Source organism: Primulina tabacum, chromosome 4 (assembly GCF_025594145.1).
Source record: "Primulina tabacum isolate GXHZ01 chromosome 4, ASM2559414v2, whole genome shotgun sequence".
Taxonomy (NCBI): domain Eukaryota; kingdom Viridiplantae; phylum Streptophyta; class Magnoliopsida; order Lamiales; family Gesneriaceae; genus Primulina; species Primulina tabacum.
In genome coordinates, this window is record NC_134553.1 from 40,093,505 (window position 1) to 40,115,150 (window position 21,646).

At 36.0% G+C, this 21,646-nt stretch overlaps 3 protein-coding genes across 4 annotated transcripts in view; all 3 read right to left on the minus strand.

Moving 5' to 3' along the window:
- The window catches only part of LOC142543257 (mediator of RNA polymerase II transcription subunit 28-like), a 48,320-nt gene that overhangs the window by 5,155 nt on the left and 21,519 nt on the right, over nucleotides 1-21,646 (minus strand). The window contains exons 3-4 of one of the 2 annotated variants that reach the window (XM_075650401.1): nucleotides 21,148-21,260; nucleotides 20,653-20,823 (exon numbers count right to left, since the gene is read on the minus strand). In XM_075650401.1, the coding sequence (XP_075506516.1) occupies nucleotides 20,689-20,823; nucleotides 21,148-21,260 (248 nt within the window). In that variant the 3' untranslated portion in view covers nucleotides 20,653-20,688. The other variant, XM_075650400.1, reaches the window with a different exon arrangement.
- LOC142543256 (mediator of RNA polymerase II transcription subunit 28-like) lies at nucleotides 1,644-6,232 on the minus strand. The gene is made up of 4 exons (XM_075650395.1): nucleotides 6,084-6,232; nucleotides 4,641-4,829; nucleotides 2,183-2,295; nucleotides 1,644-1,857 (listed from the first exon to the last, which is right to left on the minus strand). Exons 2-4 carry the CDS (start codon nucleotides 4,798-4,800, stop codon nucleotides 1,723-1,725), a joined length of 408 nt encoding a protein of 135 aa, XP_075506510.1. The 5' UTR covers nucleotides 4,801-4,829; nucleotides 6,084-6,232; the 3' UTR covers nucleotides 1,644-1,722.
- On the minus strand, nucleotides 6,633-18,565 carry LOC142543259 (mediator of RNA polymerase II transcription subunit 28-like). Its single transcript, XM_075650403.1, has 4 exons — nucleotides 18,420-18,565; nucleotides 16,941-17,129; nucleotides 14,491-14,603; nucleotides 6,633-6,740 (listed from the first exon to the last, which is right to left on the minus strand). Exons 2-4 carry the CDS (start codon nucleotides 17,098-17,100, stop codon nucleotides 6,723-6,725), a joined length of 291 nt encoding a protein of 96 aa, XP_075506518.1. The 5' UTR covers nucleotides 17,101-17,129; nucleotides 18,420-18,565; the 3' UTR covers nucleotides 6,633-6,722.

The window sequence follows — 21,646 nt, forward strand, 5'->3', positions numbered from 1 at the left end:
GAACCGTCGCTATTGTAGCAACGGTTTTTATTTAATCGTCGCTTAATTTGATAAGCGACGGGTAAAGCAAAACCGTCGCTATAATAGCGAAGGTTTTATTTGCCTTCCGTTATTTTGTAGTGGCAATAGATATAGAAGCTGATGAGACTTTCTGTGGGGAAGCAGATCCAAAGGAGTATTTTGATTGGGAGGAGAGGATGAAGTGTGTTTTTGTGAGCCGGGATTATACGGAAGGTATGAAAGTAAAACGAGCTTGTAGTGAGTTTACCAACTATGCCGCTACTTGGTTAGATAAATTGGTATTGGGTAGGAGACGATGTGAAGAAGACCCTATAATCACGTGAGATGAGATGAAAAGGGATATGAGGAAACGATTTGTTCTTAATTACTATGTTATAAGAGTTGATAGAAGAAGTAAACGTGTTGTGGACCTCGTCAAAGTTTCCTCCCCTCCATTCATCCACCCAAAGGTAGGGGGTTGAACCAACTTTGAAAACTTCTTCGTTGCTACAAATTTAAATCAGTTTTTATGTAAATACTTACACAATAAATTTAAAATATTTATAACAATTAATTTAAAATATTTATAATTGTTAAAGTGTGAATTTGTTTTTCGTAGGTTGTAATTATTTCTCGAAAATATATGATCTTAACAAAAAATTGTGCGACTAAATTAGTTTTTCGTAGGTTGTAATTATTTCTCGAAAATATATGATCTTAACAAAAAATTGTGCGACTATGTTTATCATATTGGTGTTTTGTGTTAAGAGAGAACCGAAGTTTCCAGAAAACTCGTATTCAAGTAAGATGTTTTTTAAAAAAATTTTTACTATGTTTCACAATATTTTCTTGATTTTTCAGATCGAGGGTGATATGATAATTTTTTAAATTTACAACCTAAAATGAAAATCTGAAACATATAGACATAAATATCTAAATATTCAATATAATAATAAATTTGACATAAAAATAACATTGAAATTTACTTGCTATAGAAGGCTTCATGATGATGAAAAACATCACAGATAATGTTACAAAGACTAATTAATCCAACATCACATCATTTGTTGCCATAGAGCTTTAAGCCAACTGCCTGTATACAAATGCAGTGCCTATAAATAAACTTCAGTGAAGCAAATATGAAACTACAACTGTTCTAAATGAAAGCTCGTAAAACACGATTCATTTAGACCGCGCTTCAGTTAATACCACTCTCACAAGCACTCATACAACTAGTGTTTCATTTGAAATTGAGTCATCTTCATAGACCTCAGATTTGATTAACAAAAGCATCTGGGGATTCCTGAGTCCTGAATTCCCACACTTGTTATTTCTCAATGCAGTACCCTCAGTTAGCAAGACTACTTCACTTAAACTAAAGCTCAACTCAGGGGAAATAGCCAAATTATGGTTTTATCCATGAACACACCCGGAAGAATAAAGGAGAAAACGAAGAAGTATGTTCGAAATTAATATTTCAGTTAAACACATGTTCATGTTGATCAGGCATTAGGTAACAAAAATTCTCAAGACTAACATAAGAAACATATGATATTTTTTTTCCCCAAAGGATCAAAGTTATGCCCCTAGCTCTGATACCATGTTGAAATTGCTTGTTCCAAAAGATCAAGTTAACAGTAAGGTGGGCACAATCATGTTTTTCATTCAACAATAATTAGAGGGCCAAGCATAAAAAAACATGTACTATGGAGATATAATTGTTTACACTCTTTCTAACTCAATGTTGTGTTTATCGAATTGCTCTTTCAACTCAGACCTCCATCCTTGAATCAGTTTCTCTTGCTTCTTAATCAACTCGGCCTTTACTTTCAACTCTTCTTCCATCATAGCAATTTCCTGAAAATAATATTACTAGACGATATCCATAAAATCTAATCATGACAATCATAGTTACTTCCTCGGGTTATCTGTTATGGCCACAAGCCCTTTTAGCCCTCCAAACCGAGTACAAAAGGAAGGTGCATTAGGATAGTGGAGCCATTAGAAGAGGGAGATAGAGAAAATGGAATAAATAGTGAGGCGAATAGCTGGACGGTAGTGAGAATTTTGTTTTTGTAAAGAGTGTTCTAGATTGTTAATATTCATTGTTTTCTAGTGTTATTTTTATTGCAAGTAATAAATAATCAAATTTTTTTTTGCGGACTTATGGTCCTAACATTACCTTCCTTAAGGTTTCTTCTCTTGTAGGCGGATCATCACGCTGCAAACTGATAAAGTAGAGCTGAAGCTTTTTTGCCGCCTCCATGAAATCTCTAGCATGTCTTTCCACATCAACTAAAAAACAATTGAGAAATGTAATTTCCAAGTCAACAAAGAGCATTGCGCAGCTAACTCACCTTAAATTTAATTAATTATTCACGAATACAGTGTATGGATGAATTAAAAAGCGAGGAAAGGCGGTCAACCAACCAGAATTTCATTATGCAAGACGATCACCGAGCAACATACACAAGCCCAAGCTTTCTTATTCAACTGAATAAGATACATACAAATTGAACATTTTCTTTTATGGGCTAGCAACTATTGTATTTTTATTCAGTAAAATTTTTTCTGAACCGACATCGCTTAAAGTATCTCATAACAAAAGTCACAAAGAAACTAGTGTTAAAGTAGATGCTCAGCGAACTAACTTGTGACTTAGATTTTATTGACTCTTATGTAAAACAATCTTTATTTTAAAAATATTTATGATTTTATCTAATTATGAAATTTATTTTGTAGCTATATCAATGCAAGCTGCATAAATAAAATCTTTGAATCTACTATAAGTACCATGAGGTCCATGAGTCATGTAGATCATGAAATTCATTAGGAAGTGTACTGTATTCCTAGTTGATTCAGCCACCTAATACAAGGATAAAGGACGCTCGAGGTTGAAACTAACATCTAAGATGAAAATGCCACATTTCATTGGTAAGTACATGTGGGTGTTCATTCATAAAGATGGGTGATCAGTTGATGAGGCATTGAACAACTATCTTTCGAACTGTCCAAATGGTTATCACTTATCGAGTAGAATAATCCGCAGTTATGGTTGTACATGATTAGTCCTTTCACCCGGGACAACATGGAAGGTTCTACGTAACAACATGCACTTTGATCCGTTTACCGACTCCATTGAAGATTAATAGGTGGCGAGGTTGGGTGTCGTTTCGAAACACGTAGGAATCTTTGCATTGTAGTTGGGGATTCATCATTTGCCTATGAGTGAAGATATCCTATGTGATATGATGAGTTAATAGTGCAAGGAGTCTCCGTCCAAAGAAGGACATGTACTTTAGGAAAATGTGTTTTCTTAGCTGCACATATGTTGTCACTATTATTACTCAAAGATACATCTAATTGTTATCGAATTGATTTGCAACCCTCGATGTACCAATGATTGCAGACTGCTAATTAAGTTAGGGTAATGAAACATCTAGTTTTAATGAAGGAGTTCACAAATGTGCCAAAAATGAATCAATTGAAATTTTCATTTTTCATTATATGAACGAAATTTATACCCTCGATATATCAGCAATGTCTGATCGTCAATCGGGATTATGATGAGTTCAGAATTATTTATTTAATAAATTTAAAATATACTAATTAAATAATAAATTAGTGATATTAACTAATAAATATAACATTCTCATTAAATATCCTAGAAGAGTATAGAATTAATCAATTAATAATTAATTAAGTAATTAAATAATATTTATTTAATTTTATATATGTGTGTATATATATATATGTATGTATATATATCATGCATTTATCAAAAGTTGAATATGCATGGTATTTTAAAGAATAAAAAAAACATATGAGACTTTTTAAATAATGGAAATAAAAAATCTTGATAAGAATAGAATCTTGGTAGGATTGAAATAATAAGTTTATTAAATACATGTTATCGAAGAATTGATTAACACACAATAAACACAAGAAGAAAAAATCAAGTCTAGATTTTCTCAATCTCTCCACTTTAAGAAAAGAAAAAAAATGGCGCTCCCCTTTGGGAAGAGGCACGACCGTGCAACTCCACACGCCACCGTGCACCGTCGCTACATTGTTGCCGCCCCACACCACCGCCAGAGTTATCCAATTCCGGCGATCTAATCTCGACGCGAATTTCTCCTAGATTTCTAATACAATCTAGGAAATGAAGTCTCTAATCATGTCTTAATAGAAAATTGAAGAAAGTTCGCAAATATTTACAAGAAGAACTATTACCGCCTAAACACCGGGATAGTTGGAGTCAGCGTTAAATACCAAAAGATATATCAAATTTAAACGCCTTATTAATAGTTTTAAATCACCTGACGCCCAAGAAACGTCAAAACAAATTTTTTAAAATTTCCGCTTACCCGTAGATATGCAAGAAAATTGCACTCAACAACTAGATCAACTTCCCACTCTGAAAACACTTATAGATAATTAGATTGCTACCTAATATACTAATTTTTTTCACGTCTGAAGCAGAAAATATTAACTTCCTCAATTCATGTGTTAACCATTTGCATCACCGTCTTCCTTGACCTTCTGTGTTCAACCCGTTCTCATAACCAGAGAATAAATGGAAAAAACAAATCTTTTATTCAAAAGGAGAGGTAAAACACGCAAGCATGATGGTAACTTACTCTGATGAGAAGGATGGGGAGAACGGTCAATTGCTTGAAGTTCTCTAGCAGGTAAGCACGGTAACAAAGCGGCTTCCAACGCCATCACGTAGGATATCATGTCTTCCTTCGACGAAGGATCAGTGGCATTTAAAGATTCATGCTGTTGTCTTTCAGCCATACCAATCTTCAAACAAACCAATACACAACCTGGAGAGAAAACACAGGGCGACTGAAATTAAAATATAAAGTTCACGATTCGCCATAAAAGCAATAAAATTTCAATTGAATCCATGTTGATGGATGAAATGAAGGAACCCAATAAAAGAAACAACGGAATGATCAAAGAAACATAGCAACAAACACATGGCATGCAGACAGCAGATTATCCGTGGCGGAAGCTAACAGAAAGGGTAACAAGATGAGTTACAAGACTCTGTCTGCCATAAATATGTCCTCTACATGGGAAATCACTCCATTGATAAAAATAGCAATTCACCATGTGAGGGAGGAGTCATTTACCTCCAAATTGGTGGGTGTCAACTGTGCCAGCGAGAGCCTGTGCTATGTGAGCGTTCAAATTAGCAGTCGTGCTTCTTAATTGTCTCGCTCTATCAAAAATGAAGTCGTGCTTCTTAAATGTCACGCTTTAGGTGTGCCATTATATCAGTTCCATTCTTGTAAGCGAGCAACTTTTTAGGTGATGACGACGATTTAAATTTTTTTAATTAATTGTCTAAAATATACATTTATATGATAACTATTTTAAACATGAAGTAATAAATTTCAATTTAAAGATGTATTATATCCATTTATGTTAAAATTTATAATATCCATTTATGTCAAAATTATTTTAAACATTGGCATATTTATTGTTTTCTAGAAGTTTCAAATAAAATTATAGAGTTTAAAATATCCAGTTAAATCGAGAGAACATTTATTTATCATCCAATATTAACACAATCTATTTTGATCATTATTTTATTCAAATCGAGAGAACAGTTATTTATCATCCAATATTAATACATTCCATTTTGATAATTATTTTATTCAAATCTTCGTAAGAGTAGCACCTTTTGGTGCGATTGATAAAACATTGGTTGATTACACATTTTTATTTTAGCAAATGTTTGGTTCAATTTCTACAAACAGTTGGAGTTGTACAACATTATGACATCCACATATTTGATTTATCATTCATATATTGTATTATTCATCATCATCGCTACATTAAGCAATGGATATATAAACACCGTCGCTACATTAAGCGACGGTTTTTTTGAAGAACACCGTCGCTATATGAAACGACGGTTTTAAAAAAGCCGTCGCTATATTAATCGACGGTTTTTTTAAAAAAACGCCGTTTAAGAAGCCACGGTTAGTATCCATAAAATTTATTAAAAAAAATACTACGCAAAAATTTATATTTTGTAGTAAACTTTCGGTACAAAAAAAATTTAAAACCTGATTTGCGCGAAGATATGCAGCTCCACGTAACGCTGGAAGATAGCACCGACGAGCAAATCTACGAAATAAATACGAAAAATTGTTAGTACAAAATAAAAAAATCGAAACTTCGAAAAAAATTGATAAGAGTTTAAATACTACTAGAGATAGACGAAAAATCGTTTAAGAAAATGTTGGCGAAGCTCGGTATATATAGATCCGTAGCGACGGTTTACAGAAAACCGTCGCTATATAGCAACGGTTCAATCAAACCCGTCGCTATAATAGCGAATGTTCTCTTAAACACCGTCGCCGATCTAGATCGGCAACGGTTTTTAAAAATCTGTCGCTAATATAGCGACGGATTTGTTTAAACCGTCGCCGATTTAGATCGGCGATGGTTGTTTCCAAACCCGTCGCTATTTTAGCGACGTGTTTGGTGCAACCGTTGCTACATAGCGACGGTTGTTAATAAAACCGTCGCTTATCGAATTAGGATAGTGGTAGATAGAGAAAATGGAATAAATAGTGAGGCGAATGGCTGGACGGTAGTGAGAATTTTTTTTCTGTGAAGAGTGTTCTAGATTGTTAATACTCATTGTTTTCTAGTGTTATTTTTATTGCAAGTAATAAATAATCAAAATTTTTTTTGCGGACTTATGATCCTAACATTACCTGTAAAGATCTCTAATTTCGTGTTTTAAAATTTGCGGAAAAATTAAAAACTGTTTTTTTAAAATAATTAAAATGTCTCATTCATAAGTTAAACTTATAAATAAAGTTTAATATTCAAAATGGCAGCGGAAGAATTTAATGTTTGCAACATAACCGTTTAAAAATAATCCAACGACAGATAAAAATATTTGATCATAAAATAATAATTGCTGAAAAATGTGGTCCTTCGGGTTCCACTACTGCCGACCCAAGCTAGCTCAGTGGTCCCCGCCCTCGGTCCCATCATCGTCAGTACCTATAACAATCAAGTCTAGTAAGTCTAAAGACTCAGCATGCATATATCGTAAATAACAAGTAAATAAATAATAAAATCGCATGCAAGTGAAAATATCTTGTAATGAGATGTAACGTAAAATATCATTTCAATAGTAATTATAATACGTAAATAACTGAACTGAAAATATCATAAGTGGAAATGTTTGCTCCTTGGAGCCCTGTAATGAAATAGCTTGCAATAATTTTCTGGTGAGATTATGGTCTACGCAAGTGGCCCCTGAACTGAACTGAACTGACCGGTAACTGACGACCGGGTGAAATAATAATCGTCTGATCAGACTAATGCCACAGTATACTGGGTGGTACAAAACTGAACTGACCTGGTAACTGATGACCGGGTGAAGTAATAATCCCATGATAGTAAAGTGACCACAAGCAATATCGCATAAATCTCAAAATAAATATTTTGCACGTAATATAATTAAATAACATCATTAAATATCCTGTAAAAAATTTACTGATTGGGTTGGATCGCTCCAAGGCTCGCTGCGACTTAAATCTAACATGAAAAATATGCAAATGATTTAACTTGACCAAACTTTGTAATTGATCTCAAAAAAAAAAAAAAAGCGAGGCAATTACGCCCAACGACTTCGAATTTAATCATGATTCCGTACCAACCCGTACCAACACCGAACCATCATTTAGTCATGATTAAAATACGCCTAAAATGATGAAATAATGCTCCTAAAATGGTACAAGCCGAAATTTTGGTGAATGGAGGCCAAAACATAAAATGCTCTTTCGAGAGTCACTTTGGCACATTACACCGTAAATTCTCGTACGACCTCAAAACTTGGCCGAATCACAAACGGCCAAAAACATGACCTTCCTAACTTGATGAGGTACTGTCTAGTCCAAGGCCATAGGCTAAAAGCCAACCAAGAACTCAAACGAGCCTCCGAACCGAAGCACCAAGTTGCTGCCAGAAAATTCCAGCAACTGCACTTGCGATTGCATTGCTTCGTTTGCGAGACTATTGGTCATTGGGGCTTGAACCACCAACCAGAGCCTCTTTCCAACATCTTAAGGTGTGGTTTGAACCATGGCTAAGGGTCCTAGGCCAACCACAATCCAATCCAACACCCAAACCATCAGCACGTTGCACCCGAGAACGCATAAGGCACGCGTGGGGTGTGGCGCTTGATCTTGTTGTCATGCATCATTCCAGTGGCCATTTGATCAACCGTGGCATGACCTAGACATCATGAGGTATTTTATGAACCATAGCTAAGGGCTAAAAAGCCCACCAAGATCCATAACAACCTCAAATCCGAAAGCCAACTAAATGCATAATTTTGAAAACAGATGGGACATTTTCCTTGTTTGTTTTAAAAACTGATGGGACCATGAACCAAGCCCTGAAAAGCCGACTTTGTCATGTCCTAAACATGTCAAGGAGGGGTTCTAACCATAGCTACAACCCCTAGGGCAGCCAAGGTCCGAATTCTCCCTTAGACAACACAAACAAGAAAATCGAGACACAAAAATTTCAGCATGGAGTGTTGCTTGTAAAAACGATTTTGCTGGGGCGAAAGGGTTCACACCAATGGACAAATCCTTTCCTAAACACCCCTATATCATGTCTAACAGCAGCCTTGAGCCTGGAATCGGACCACCACCTGAAGGCATCAAAAACAATGAAACTGTGAAGCATAGAGATGGCCGAGAAAACTGTGGAGATTTTTCTTTGCATAAAGTTGCTGTCAAATTCGATTTCCACTCTTAAATCATGAACATGTAAGGTTTTAAAATATTTATATGACTTGAATGAAGAGCAAAGGATGATATAAACATACCTGGAAATTTTGTTTTGAATAAAACAAACAAATGCGACGAACGCGGCACGACGGAGTCGGATTTTTTTTTTTTCTTTTCTTTCTTACTCGCTTTCTCTCTCATTTTTCTGCTGGTGAGCTACTGGAACTATCGAAGGGATGGTGGAGAGGGTGGCTAGGAATGAAGGGAGGAAGTTTACTAAATAAATTTGAGGTTTGAATGGCAAGACAAATCATTCTATCCTAGTGTTTGTTAGATAAGGAATAAGGTGTGATATGATTTGATTTGAATGGTGAGGTGACCGAGATTTTCATTCAAAAAAATAAGGTAGAAGAATTTGCTTAATTGTTAATTGTTGAAGATTAATTGTGATAGAATTATCTCCCAAGAAAAGAATAAGGAATGGTATCAAATGTTGAGTTGCCAAATAAAATTTAAATCTTTTAAGAAATGAGGTGGCCGAATTTAACTCTTGAAAATGGGGTGGAATATTGCTTAATTATAAATTGTTGAGGATTTAAAATGAGGGAATTAGATATGCCAAGAAAGGATTAAGGAAGACAACAAAATTGAGGTTGCTAAAATATTTTAACTTCAAAGGAGTGGTGGCCGAAAATTTTAAATTAAAAATGGGTGGAAATATTGTTTAAATATTGATTAGTGGGGATAAAATTTGAAGGGATTATTTACCATGAAATGGGTATGGAAAGGAATCAAAGTTTGAGTTGTAAATCAAAACTAAATCCTCTAGAATGCATTGGCCGAAAATTGTAAATAAAATGGAGGGGAAATATTTCTTAAATCTTGTATTTTAATTCTTTAGAGTTTTTTCTACCCATTAAATAGTTTAGTGAATTACTAACTTAATTAAGGAGAGTAATTATCCTTGCATGCATGACAACTTTTTAAATTATATTTACTAACATGCTAAATTACCGCTTCTTAAATAAAATAAGTTTATATTAACCTATCTCAATTGGTCATATATTTAAATTTAGGCTTTTTAATTAATTGTTGCACCCATAGGAATTTATCTACTACTTATCTCTAAATAATTAATTAAATTCCTAAACTTTCTTTTACATTAAAATTAACTTATTATTTATCTTAAATAAATTCTAGGAATTTTTTCTTAATATTAAAATTTATCTCTTTACTCCAACTCCAGTCCGGCCTCACTTAATTAACTGAAAAGCTAACAATTAATTCTAGGAATTTTTTCTTAATATTAAAATTTATCTCTTTACTCCAACTCCAGTCCGGCCTCACTTAATTAACTGAAAAGCTAACAATTAAACTACTGCATAAAATAATTAAATTTAAAGAAAAGAAATTAAATACTCATGAAATAAAATCATTCTAATTTAAATACTAGGAATTATGCATGTCTTATACGTAGTCTAATTTACGGGTTCTACAATCCTCCCCCCTTAAAAGAAATTTCGTCCTCGAAATTAAAACTCACCGAATAGTTCGGGATAACGACTCCTCATCTCTGGCTCAGACTCCAACGTAACTTCCTCCTCTGAATGGTTGAGCCATTTGACTTTGACTCGCTGCACCATTTTGTTCCGAAGCTTCTTTTCCTGTCTGTCTAAGATCTGCACTGGTCTCTCCTCATAAGACAGGTTCGGAGTAAGCTGCAACGGCTCGAAGTTCAGAACATGCGAAGGATTTGCCATATACTTCCTCAGTATCGAGACGTGGAACACATTGTGTACTCCGGCCAGATTCGGCGGAAGAGCAACACGATAAGCTAGCGTCCCAACTCTGTCGAGGATCTCAAACGGTCCAATAAATCTCGGACCTGAGCTTTCCTTTCTTCCCAAACCGCATAACACCTTTCATTGGTGCTATCTTCACAAAGACATGGTCGCCGACTGCGAACTCTAGGTCTCTCCTCTGCTGGTCTGCATAACTCTTCTGTCTACTCTGAGCAGTCCTTATCCTATCACGGATCTTGACTACTACATCAGCAGTCTGCTGAATAATCTCTGGACCCAACTCTGCTATCTCTCCTACCTCATCCCAATGAACAGGAGATCTGCACTTACGGCCATACAGTGCTTCATACGGAGCCATACCTATAGACGACTGGAAACTGTTGTTATAGGTGAACTCCACCAATGGCAGCTTCGACTCTCAACTCCCTGAGAAATCAATAACGCAAGCACGGAGAAGATCCTCCAAAATCTGAATAACTCGCTCTGACTGACCATCTGTCTGTGGGTGAAAATATGTGCTAAACAACAAATTCGTACCCATAGTCGAATGTAAACTCTTCCAAAATGAGGAAGTAAATCTAGGATCTCTGTCAGATACGATAGAAACTGGGATACCATGAAGTCGGACTATCTTCCGGATATACAACTCTGCATACTTGAACCATGGTGAAAGTCGTCTTAATAGAAATCATAAGACGATCAACAATCACCCAGATGGCATTTGATCCTCTGACTGACTTTGGCAATCCGGTCACGAAATCCATGGTAACATTCTCCCACTTCCACTGGGAATAGGAAGGGGCTTGAGCATACCTGCTGGTCTCTGATGCTCTGCTTTCACAAGATGACAAGTCAGATACTCGGACACAAAACGTCTGATGTCCTTCTTCATTCCATGCCACCAATACAATAACTGCAGGTCTCTGTACATCTTCGTACTCCCTGGATGAATAGAGTACTGGCGAGATGTGGGCCTCTGATAGAATATCTGCTCGGATAGTATCACTGCTAGGAACCCACATCCTGTCTCGATATCTCACTATACCGTCGCTGACTGTATATAACACACTGCCCTTGGCCTCATCTCTCTGCTTCCACTTGTCCAACTGCTCATCTGCTGCCTGACCACTGCAAACACGGTCAATAAGAGAGGACTAAATCATCAAGGTAGATAGACGGGGAACTCTACCTCGAGGATATGCCTCTAGGCCAAACCTCTGCATCTCAAACTGAAGAGGTTTCTGAATCGTCAAATGTGCCATCACTGCGACTTTCCTGCTCAATGCATCAACAACCACATTAGCTTTACCCGGGTGGTAGCTAATGTCACAATCATAATCCTTCACAAGCTCCAACCATCGCCTCTGACGCATATTCAGCTCTTTCTGCGTAAAGAAGTACTTGAGGCTCTTGTGGTCGGTGAAGATCTGACACTTCTCTCCATACAAATAATGCCTCCAAATCTTCAAGACAAATATCACGGCGGCCAACTCTAGATCATGGGTAGGGTAATTCTTCTCGTGGGTTTTCAAATGTCGAGAAGCGTATGCTATCACCTTCCCATGCTGCATCAATACTACGCCAAGACCGAGCTTCGAAGCATCGGTATACAGAACAAACTCACCGGGTCATGACGGCATGGCCAAAACTGGTGCTGAGATAAGAGCTTGCTTCAAAGTATCGAAGCTCTTCTGACAATCATAGCTCCACACAAATTTCACATTCTTCTTGGTCAATGCTGTGAGTGGAACTGCGATAGAGGAGAATCCCTGAATGAATTTCCGATATTACCCTGCCAGGCCAAGAAAACTGCAGGATCTCAGATGCATTCTGCGGCACAACCCAATCTATGACTGCTGCGACTTTCGCTGGATCTACCTCAATGCCACTGCTAGAAACAATGTGGCCTAAGAACACCACCTTCTCTAACCAAAATTCGCACTTACTGAACTTTGCGAATAATTTATGCTTCTGCAAGGTCTGCAACACTGTGGTCAAATGCCTGCTGTGATCCTCTTGATTCTTCGAGTAGACGAGAATGTCGTCTATGAACACTATCACAAACTGATCGAGATACGGCTGAAATACGTGATTCATGAGATCCATGAAGATCGCCGGCGCGTTCGTCAGACCGAACGGCATCACAAGGAACTCGTAGTGGCCATAACGAGTCCTAAAAGCAGTCTTGGAAACATTGGCGTCCTTCACCCTCAACTGATGATAACCCAAACGAAGATCGATCTTGGAGAATACTGAGGCTCCCTGCAACTGGTCAAACAAATCCTCAATCCTCGGAAGTGGGTATTTGTTCTTTACTGTAACCCTGTTCAACTCCCGGTAATCAATGCAGAGCCTCATGGAACCATCCTTCTTCTTCACAAATAATACTAGCGCGCCCCATGGTGAAAAACTCGGGCGAATGAACTCATTGTCTAAAAGTTCCTGAATCTGCTTCTTAAGCTCTGCCATCTCTATCGGTGCTAATCGGTACGGTGCTTTCGAGATCGGAGCTATACCTGGCATAAGCTCAATAGAAAACTCCACCTCTCGCTCGGGTGGCATACCAGAGACGTCCTCAGGAAAAACGTCTAAGAAGTCTCTAACAATCGGAACATCTGCGGCTGACTGACTGAGTGCCTCAGGGACAGATATAAAAGTCGCTAAAAATGCCCGACACCCTCTATGCATGAGCTTCCTAGCCTGAACATATGGTATAATGCGCGGTAATGGAAAGTATCTGTCTGGCTCAAATAAGAACTGTTCCATCCCAGGCGGTCGGACTAGAACAGATCTCCACTGGAAGTCTATCAACGCCCTGTTCCTCAATAGCCAGTCCATCCTCAGGATGATGTCAAACTCTGGCATCGGCAACACGATCAGATCCGCATAAACAAGATTACCATGCAGCTCAAGATCTATGTCTCAGATCACATTGGTAGCTGCCATCTCCTCACCAGACGGAAATACTACTGAATAGGCTACATCTAGCCCGATGGTCTTGATCTTGAGGAAATTAGCAAAGATCTCCGAGATGAAGGAATGAGTAATCCCTGAATCTATCAGGGCTTTCGTAGCTGATCCCGCTATAAAGATTTTCCCTGAAAGTAGAACGTCAAGTTGAACCCAATACTTACAAGAACTACTTATAGTCATGTGAAGGCCAAAGTTCTTCTAACTTAAATTCCGAAAATAATACCGAATAGAGAATGCAATCCTATAACAATTTCTAAGTTCAAAATCTTAATCCCGATTCCCAAGACATTGAAATTCAAATAGTACTTAAAGCTTAAAGGTACCTGTCATAAGCATTGTCTCCGGGTTTGTCTCTGTCGCATGAAGGGCAAAAACCCTGCCTTGGGTAGGCAGGTTCTTCTGAGGGCACTGCGGCAGCACGTGGTCTGGGCTACCACACTTGTAACACTTCCCTGAGCCATACATACATGCTCCAGGATGGCGGCGTGAGCATTTAGGACAGACTGGATGCTCAAAAGTCTTAGGGTTTTTAATTGGTCATATATTTAAATAAAATAAGTTTATATTAACCTATCTCTATTGGTCATACATTAAAATTTAGGCTTTTTAATTAATTGTTGCACCCAGAGGAATTTATCTACTACTTATCTCTAAATAATTAATTAAATTCCTAAACTTTCTTTTACATTAAAATTAACTTATTATTTATCTTAAATAAATTCTAGGAATTTTTTCTTAATATTAAAATTTATCTCTTTACTCCAACTCCAGTCCGGCCTCACTTAATTAACTGAAAAGCTAACAATTAATTCTAGGAATTTTAAATAATTAAATTTAAAGAAAAGAAATTAAATACTCATGAAATAAAATAATTCTAATTTAAATACTAGGAATTATGCATGGCTTATACATAGTCTAATTTACGGGTTATACAATACCTTCCTTAAGGTTTCTTCTCTTGTAGGCGGATCATCACGCTGCAAACTGATAAAGTAGAGCTGAAGCTTTTTTGCCGCCTCCATGAAATCTCTAGCATGTCTTTCCACATCAACTAAAAAACAATTGAGAAATGTAACCTTTTCCAAGTCAACAAGGAGCATTGCGCAGCTAACTCACCTTAAATTTAATTAATTATTCACGAATACAGTGTATGGATGAATTAAAAAGCGAGGAAAGGCGGTCAACCAACCAGAATTTCATTATGCAAGACGATCACCGAGCAACATACACAAGCCCAAGCTTTCTTATTCAACTGAATAAGATACATACAAATTGAACATTTTCTTTTATGGGCTAGCAACTATTGTATTTTTATTCAGTAAAATTTTTTATGTAAACCGACATCGCTTAAAGTATCTCATAACAAAAGTCACAAAGAAACTAGTGTTAAAGTAGATGCTCAGCGAACTAACTTGTGACTTAGATTTTATTGACTCTTATGTAAAACAATCTTTATTTTAAAAATATTTATGACTTTATCTAATTATGAAATTTATTTTGTAGATATATCAATGCAAGCATAAATAAAATCTTTGAATCTACTATAAGTACCATGAGGTCCATGAGTCAAGTGGATCATGAAATTCATTAGGAAGTGTACTATATTCCTAGTTGATTCAGCCACCTAATACAAGGATAAAGGACGCTCGAGGTTGAAACTAACATCTAAGATGAAAATGCCACATTTCATTGGTAAGTACATGTGGGTGTTCATTCATAAAGATGGGTGATCAGTTGATGAGGCATTGAACAACTATCTTTCGAACTGTCCAAATGGTTATCACTTATCGAGTAGAATAATCCGCATTTATGGTTGTACATGATTAGTCCTTTCACCCGGGACAACATGGAAGTTCTACGTAACAACATGCACTTTGGTCCGTTTACCGACTCCATTGAAGATTAATAGGTGGCGAGGTTGGGTGTCGTTTCGAAACACGTAGGAATCTATGCATTTTAGCCGGAGATTCATCGTTTGCCTATGAGTGAAGATATCCTATGTGATATGATGAGTTAATAGTTCAAGGAGTCTCCGTCCAGAGAAGGACATGTACTTTAGGAAAATGTGTTTTCTTAGCTGCACATATGTTGTCACTATTATTACTCAAAGATACATCTAATTGTTATCGAATTGATTTGCAACCCTCGATATACCAATGATTGCAGACTGCTAATTCAGTTAGGGGAATGAAACATCTTGTTTTAATGAAGGAGTTCACAAATGTAGGAGCTGCCAAAAATGAATCAATCGAAATTTTCATTTTTCCTTATATGAACGAAATTTATACCCTCGATATATCAGCAATGTCTGATCGTCAATCGGGATTATGATGAGTTCACAATTACTTATTTAATAAATTTAAAATATACTAATTAAATAATAAATTAGTGATATTAACTAATAAGTATAACATTCTCATTAAATATCCTAGAAGAGTCTAGAATTAATTAATTACATAATGATTATTTAATTTTATATATGTGTATATATATATATGTATGTATGTATATCATGCATTTATCAAAAGTTGAATATGCATGGTATTTTCAAGAATAAAAAAAACCAATGAGACTTTTTAAAATAATGGAAATAAAAAATCTTGATAAGAATAGAATCTTGGTAGGATTGAAATAATAAGTTTATTAAATACATGTCATCAAAGAATTGATTAACACACAATAAACACAACAAGAAAAAATCAAGTCTAGATTTTCTCAATCTCTCCACTTTAAGAAAAGAAAAAAAAAATGGCGCTCCCCTTTGGGAAGAGGCACGACCGTGCAACTCCACACGCCACCGTGCACCGTCGCTACACTACTGCCGCCCCACACACCGCCAGGAGTTATCCAATTATGGCGATCTAATCTCGACACGAATTTCTCCTAGATTTCTAGTACAATCTAGGAAATGAAGTCTCTAATCATATGTCTGAATAGAAGATTGAAGAAAGTTCGCAAATATTTACAAGAAGAACTATTACCGCCTAAACACCGGGATAGTTAGAGTCAGCGTTAAATACCAAAAGATATATCAAATTTAAACGCCTTATTAATAGTTTTAAATCACATGACGCCCAAGAAACGTCAAAACAAATTTTTTAAAATTTCCGCTTACCCGCAGATATGCAAGAAAATTGCACTCAACAACTAGATCTACTTCCCACTCTGAAAACACTTATAGATAATTAGATTGCTACCTAATATACTAATTTTTTTCACGTCTGAAGCAGAAAATATTAACTTCCTCAATTCATGTGTCAACCATTTGCATCACCGTCTTCCTTGACCTTCTGTGTTCAACCCGTTCTCATAACCAGAGAATAAATGGAAAAAACAAATCTTTTATTCAAAAGGAGAAGTAAAACACGCAAGCATGATGGTAACTTACTTTTTTGAGAAGGATGGGGAGAACGGTCAATTGCTTGAAGTTCTATGGCAGGTAAGCACGGTACCGAAGCGGCTTCCAACGCCATCACGTAGGATATCATGTCTTCCTTCGGCGAAGGATCAGTGGCATTTAAAGATTCATGCTGTTGTCTTTCAGCCATACCAATCTTCAAACAAACCAATACACAACCTGCAGAGAAAACACAGGGCGACTGAAATTAAAATATAAAGTTCACGATTCGCCATAAAAGCAATAAAATTTCAATTGAATCCATGTTGAGGGATGAAATGAAGGAACCCAATAAAAGAAACAACGGAATGATCAAAGAAACATATCAACAAACACGTGGCATGCAGACAGCAGATTATCCGTGGCGGAAGCTAACAGAAAGGGTAACAAGATGAGTTACAAGACTCTGTCTGCCATAAATATGTCCTCTACATGGGAAATCACTCCATTCATAAAAATAGCAATTCACCATGTGAAGGAGGAGTCATTTACCTCCAAATTGGTGGGTGTGAACTGTGCCAGCGAGAGCCTGTGCTATGTGAGCGTTCAAATTAGCAGTCGTGCTTCTTAATTGTCTCGCTCTATCAAAAATGAAGTCGTGCTTCTTAAATGTCACGCTTTAGGCGTGCCATTATCTCAGTTCCATTCTTGTAAGCGAGAAACTTTTTAGTTGATGACGACGATTTAAATTTTTTTAATTAATTGTCTAAAATATACATTTATATGATAACTATTTTAAACATGAAGTAATAAATTTCAATTTAAAGATGTATTATATCCATTTATGTTTAAATTTATAATATCTATTTATGTCAAAATTATTTTAAACATTGGCATATTTAATGTTTTCTAGAAGTTTTCAATAAAATTATAGAGTTTAAAATATTCAGTTAAATCGAGAGAACATTTATTTATCATCCAATATTAACACAATCTATTTTGATCATTATTTTATTAAAATCGAGAGAACAGTTATTTATCATCCAATATTAATACATTCCATTTTGATCATTATTTTATTCAAATCTTCGTAAGAGTAGCACCTTTTGGTGCGATTGATAAAACATTGGTTGATTACACATTTTTGTTTTAGCAAATGTTTGGCTCAATTTCTACAAACAGTTGGAGTTGTACAACATTATGACATCCACATATTTGATTTATCATTCATATATTGTATTATTCATCATCGTCGCTACATTAAGCGACAGATATATAAACACCATCGCTACGTTAAGCGACGGTTTTTTTGAAGATCACCGTCGCTATATGAAGCGACGGTTTTTTTGAAGAACACCGTCGCTATATGAAGCGACGGTTTTAAAAAAGCCGTCGCTATATTAATCGACGGTTTTTTTAAAAAATCGACGTTTAAGAAGCGACGGTTTGTATCCATAAAATTCATTAAAAAAAATATTACGCAAAATTTATATTATGTAGTAAATTTTCGGTACAAAAAAAATTTAAAACCTGATTTGCGCGAAGATATGCAGCTCCACGTAACGCTGGAAGATAGCACCGACGAGCAAATCTACGAAATAAATACGAAAAATTGTTAGTATAAAATGAAAAAACGAAACTTCAAAAAAATTGATAAGAGTTTAACTACTACTAGAGATAGACAAAAAATCGTTTAAGAAAATGTTCGCGAAGCTCGGTATATATAGAATCATAGCAACGGTTTTTAATAAACCGTTCAACTAAACCCGTCGCTATAATAGCGACTGTTCTCGTAAACACCGTCGCCGATCTAGATCGACGACGGTTTTTGCCAAAACCGTTGCTATTATAGCGACGAGTTTGGTTGAACCGTTGCTACATAGCGACGATCAGTTAATAAAACCGTCGCTTATCGAATTAAGCGACAGTGTATTTTTAATCGTCGCTATTATATTAGCGACAGTTTGTATATAACCCGTTGCTAATATTGCGACTGTTCGACAAACCCGTCGCCATTTTGTGCGACGGGTTTTTTGCCCGTCGCCATGTGCGACGGTGGAATACGATACCGTCGGATATTGCGATGGGTAAAAAACCCGTCGCACAAAATAACGACGGGTTTATCAAACAGTCGCAATAGTAGCGACGGTTTATGAAAAACCGTCGCTATTGTAGCAACGGTTTTTATTTAATCGTCGCTTAATTTGATAAGCGACGGTTTTATTATAAACCGTCGCTATATAGCGACGGGTAAAGCAAAATAATCACTATGCCTTCTGTTTTTTTGTAGTGGCAGTAGATTTAGAAGCTGATGAGACTTTCTGTGGGGAAGCAGATCCAAAGGAGTATTTTTATTGGGAGGAGAGGATGAAGTGTGTTTTTGAGAGCCGGGATTATACGGAAGGTATGAAAGTAAAACGAGCTTGTAGTGAGTTTACCAACTATGCCGCTACTTGGTGAGATAAATTGGTATTGGGTAGGAGATGATGTGAAGAAGACCCTATAATCACGTGAGATGAGATTAAAAGGGATATGAGGAAACGGTTTGTTCTTAATTACTATGTTATGAGAGTTGATAGAAGAAGTAAACGTGTTGTAGACCTCGTCAAAGTTGCCTCCCCTCCATTCATCCACCCAAAGGTAGGGGGTTGAACCAACTTTGAAAACTTCTTCGTTGCTACAAATTTAAATCAGTTTTTATGTAAATACGTACACAATTAATTTAAAATATTTATAATTGTTAAAGTGTGAATTAGTTTTTCGTAGGTTGTAATTATTTCTCGAAAATATATGATCTTAACAAAAATTGTGCGACTATGTTTATCATATTGGTGTTTTGTGTTAAGAGAGAACCGAAGTTTCCAGAAAACTCATATTCAAGTAAGATGTTTTTAAAATTTTTTTACTATGTTTCACAATATTTTCTTGATTTTTCAGATCGAGGGTGATATGATAACTTTTTAAATTTACAACCTAAAATGAAAATCTGAAACATATAGACATAAATATCTAAATATTCAATATAATAATAAATTTGACATAAAAATAACATTGAAATTTACTTGCTATAGAAGGCTTCATGATGATTAAAAACATCACAGATAATGTTAAAAAGACTAATTAATCCAACATCACATCATTTGTTGCCATAGAGCTTTAAGCCACTGCCTGTATACAAATGCAGTGCCTATAAATAAACTTCAGTGAAGCAAATATGAAACTACAAGTGTTCTAAATGAAAGCTCGTAAAACACGATTCATTTAGACCGCGCTTCAGTTAATACCACTCTCACAAGCATTCATACAACTAGTGTTTCATTTGAAATTGAGTCATCTTCATAGACCTCAGATTTGATTAACAAAAGCATCTGGGGATTCCTGAGTCCTGAATTCCCACACTTGTTATTTCTCAATGCAGTACCCTCAGTTAGCAAGACTACTTCACTTAAACTAAAGCTCAACTCAGGGGAAATAGCCAAATTATGGTTTTATCCATGAACACACCCGGAAGAATAAAGGAGAAAACGAAGAAGTATGTTCGAAATTAATATTTCAGTTAAACACATGTTCATGTTGATCAGGCATTAGATAACAAAAATTCTCAAGACTAACATAAGAAACATATAAGATTTTTTTTCCCTAAAGGATCAAAGTTATGCCCCCTAGCTCTGATACCATGTTGAAATTTCTTGTTCCAAAAGATCAAGTTAACGGTAAGGTTGGCACAGTCATGTTTTTCATTCAACAATAATATACAGGGCCAATCATAAAAAAACATGTACTATCGAGATATAATTGTTTACACTCTTTCTAACTCAATGTTGTGTTTATCGAATTGCTCTTTCAACTCAGACCTCCATCCTTGAATCAGTTTCTCTTTCTTCTTAATCAACTCGGCCTTTACTTTCAACTCTTCTTCCATCATAACAATTTCCTGAAAATAATATTACTAGACGATATCCATAAAATCTAATCATGACAATCATAGTTACTTCCTCGGGTTATCTGTTATGGCCACAAGCCCTTTTAACCCTCCAAACCGAGTACAAAAGGAAGGTGCGTTAGGATAGTGGAGCCGTTAGAAGAGGGAGATAAAGAAAATGGAATAAATAGTGAGGCGAATAGCTGGACGGTAGTGAGAATTTTGTTTTTGTAAAGAGTGTTCTAGATTGTTAATACTCATTGTTTTCTAGTGTTATTTTTATTGCAAGTAATAAATAATCAAATTTTTTTTGCGGACTTATGGTCCTAACATTACCTTCCTTAAGGTTTCTTCTCTTGTAGGCGGATCATCACGCTGCAAACTGATAAAGTAGAGCTGAAACTTTTTTGCCGCCTCCATGAAATCTCTAGCATGTCTTTCCACATCAACTAAAAAACAATTGAGAAATGTAACCTTTTCCAAGTCAACAAGGAGCATTGCGCAGCTAACTCACCTTAAATTTAATTAATTATTCACGAATACAGTGTATGGATGAATTAAAAAGCGAGGAAAGGCGGTCAACCAACCAGAATTTCATTATGCAAGACGATCACCGAGCAACATACACAAGCCCAAGCTTTCTTATTCAACTGAATAAGATACATACAAATTGAACATTTTCTTTTATGGGCTAGCAACTATTGTATTTTTATCCAGTAAAATTTTTTCTGTAAACCGACATCGCTTAAAGTATCTCATAACAAAAGTCACAAAGAAACTAGTGTTAAAGTAGATGCTCAGCGAACTAACTTGTGACTTAGATTTTATTGACTCT

Excerpts from the sequence above, each read along its gene's own strand:
- LOC142543259 (XM_075650403.1), bottom strand. The coding sequence starts at position 17,100 with ATGGCTGAAAGACAACAGCATGAATCTTTAAATGCCACTGATCCTTCG. Across the intron at positions 14,604-16,940 it reads TCCCCATCCTTCTCAAAAAA|TTGATGTGGAAAGACATGCT; the intron begins GTAAGTTACCAT and ends ATTGTTTTTTAG.
- LOC142543256 (XM_075650395.1), bottom strand. The coding sequence starts at position 4,800 with ATGGCTGAAAGACAACAGCATGAATCTTTAAATGCCACTGATCCTTCG. Across the intron at positions 2,296-4,640 it reads TCCCCATCCTTCTCATCAGA|TTGATGTGGAAAGACATGCT; the intron begins GTAAGTTACCAT and ends ATTGTTTTTTAG. Across the intron at positions 1,858-2,182 it reads GAGAAGAAACCTTAAGGAAG|GAAATTGCTATGATGGAAGA; the intron begins GTAATGTTAGGA and ends TATTATTTTCAG.